The sequence below is a fragment of the Oryzias melastigma genome, unplaced genomic scaffold, assembly GCF_002922805.2.
Source record: "Oryzias melastigma strain HK-1 unplaced genomic scaffold, ASM292280v2 sc00254, whole genome shotgun sequence".
Taxonomy (NCBI): Eukaryota; Metazoa; Chordata; class Actinopteri; order Beloniformes; family Adrianichthyidae; genus Oryzias; species Oryzias melastigma.
The window spans coordinates 181,287-183,741 of NW_023416892.1; the positions used below are offsets into that span (position 1 = coordinate 181,287).

General features: G+C 47.7%; 1 protein-coding gene across 1 annotated transcript in view; it reads right to left on the minus strand.

Annotated features, from left to right (window-relative positions):
* The window catches only part of dtnbb (dystrobrevin, beta b), a gene marked incomplete in the record, with an annotated part of 35,444 nt that overhangs the window by 22,649 nt on the left and 10,340 nt on the right, over positions 1 to 2,455 (minus strand). Inside the window, 3 exon segments of the mRNA XM_024265590.2 lie at positions 271 to 376; positions 455 to 609; positions 756 to 841. Of these exon segments, the coding sequence (XP_024121358.1) occupies positions 271 to 376; positions 455 to 609; positions 756 to 841 (347 nt within the window).

Sequence of the window (2,455 nt, forward strand, 5' to 3'; positions counted from 1 at the left end):
CATCCATCCATCCATCCATCCATCCATCCATCCATTCATCCATCCATCCATCATCCATCCATCCATCATCCATCCATTCATCCATCCATCCATCATCCATCCATCCACACACACACTCATACAAATGTCCACACCCAGCATGAATCCTGTCTTTAATTGTGGGTGGAGGCTGGAGAAAACCCCCACATGAACGAGTAAAAGATGTTAACACCATCTAAAAAAGGTCCAGCCGGGACTTGAACCGGGACCTTCTTGCAGCCAACAACTTACCATTTTCAACGTTAGCGAGTCTGTGCATCAGTGGAAGCCACACGAGACACTGAGGGGGGGGGTCTGCCATGAGCACATCCAGAAACGTGTTCAGCAGGATCTTCTTCTGGTGTCAAACACAAACATGAGTGTATCTATTGTAATAATAAATAAGTAAAGTCATTTTTACTCTTCAGCATCTCACCTGCTGCGGGAAACACATTCTCAGAGAATGTTCAGTGTATCCAAAAGACGGACCCTCGAACACGGCGGTGGGGAGCTTCAGCACCTCCCTGAGCAGCTGGTCAAACTTAGCAAACACCATCAGTCCACTGGAGTCGGAGATCTGGGAAAAAATGTCTGAAACCGGTAGACAGATGGAGTCCATGATCAGTCGTCCAACAGCGCCCCCAGCTTTCAGTTTTATGGCATGAAGGTTTGGAATGGTCTGACTTAAAGACAACCACAACCATTTCTCCATGTAACATAATAGAAACTGAACTTACAGCGAAGTTTGTCCACGATTTTCCCTCCACACATGGTGGCCAGCATGGTCTTCATGGAGAAAACGGTCAGCTTCCCTGGACTGTCACTGAGCAGACGAAAACATTTGATCCAGATGTGAACTCTGACTTTGGTTTGACACATTTTTACACCTTTATTTGTTTTTCGTTTTCAACATCCAAAACTAAAAAAAGAAATCCTAAGAAGTCAACTACTTCACAAACTTGTTGCTGCACAAAAAATAATAAAATAAATGACAATAAGAAATATTCTACAAGTCTAAAGACAAGATAGTCCAAACTATTCACAGAGTAACATTTGTTGAACTAGAAATGTACAAGTATACAGAATAGAATAGAATAAAATAGAATAAAAAAGTAGAATAGAACAAAATAAAATAAAATAAAATAGAATAGAATAGTTCCTGTGATTGTGCTGAAGTGAAGTCATGGTGTCTGGATTTCAGTCTTCTACCTTCATCCGTCTTGGACAGACGGTGAGACATTTCTGTCCAGATGTCATAAATCAACTTCAAGACAACGTCCTCACCAGCGTTCTCTCTAATTTTTGTGTGTCTGAGCGAACACAGAAACTCACTGAGCGATCCTTTGACCACAGTGAGCAACACTGGGGGTTCACTCTGTGGCTACATCTGTATTTCAACTGCCTGAAATCTCAGATCTAAACGAGTCATGAAGCTTATTAAAAGAATGAGACTCCCGAAGTCCCGAAGATTCACCCGGGACCGTCTCCTCTCCAGGCAGCGGAATCAGCGACGTGTTAGATTCCATAGATAAGAAGCTCTCCAGCCTTGATGCCCGCCTCAACCTGCTGGAGATCCTCCACAAAGAGTTCCAGGGCCTGCAGGAGTCTCTGGAGTTCAGCCAGCAGCAGGTGCAGGAATTAGCCGCGGAGAACCAGAGCCTCAGGGAGTCCATGAAGGTTCTAACCTCCGACACCACCCGGCTCTCTGAGGAGAACCGAGCCATGAAGGAAACCCTCCTGGATCTTCAGGCGCGGAGCATGAGGGACAACCTGTTCATTTCGGGGATTCCAGAGGAGGCGGGGGAAGACCCGGAGGCCACGGTGAAGACCTTCATGGAGGCCCAGCTGAAGATCCCGAAGGAAGAAGTCCAGAGGATTTCTTTCGACAGAGTCCACCGGCTCGGAGGGAAGAAGCCTGGAAGCCAGCGCCCGCGTCCGATAGTAGCGAAGTTTCAGTTTTATAAGCAGAAAGCTTCAGTCAAACGCCGAGGACCGGAGATGAAGGGAACCCACTACAGTGTGAACGACCAGTTTCCCGCGGAGATTTTGCGTCGCAGGAAGCTGCTTTTTCCCCTGAGAAGGCAACACCTGACCGCCAGGTCCCGCGCGGTGGTCGCCGTGGACAAGCTTTACGTGGACGGTCGGCTCTTCCGGGACCCCGAGATCACCCCGTGGCTGTTGTAACCCCGCTGTGGTTTTGCGCGGCTGCTGTCACTTTAACGCTTGCCGGCTCGCACATAAATACCGCGGCCATTCACGTGATGACGCGTACATCCGGTAGTGATACACACGTACACACGGAAGCGAGAGCAGAGCGGAGCTGCGTTACCGGCAAGTAAATGGGAAACCTCGGAAATTCTGTGTTTTTATTTGGCGGTTAAAACACACAACCTTTCTCTTAGGAAACCGCGCACCTTTTCTAAAACAAAAGATCATC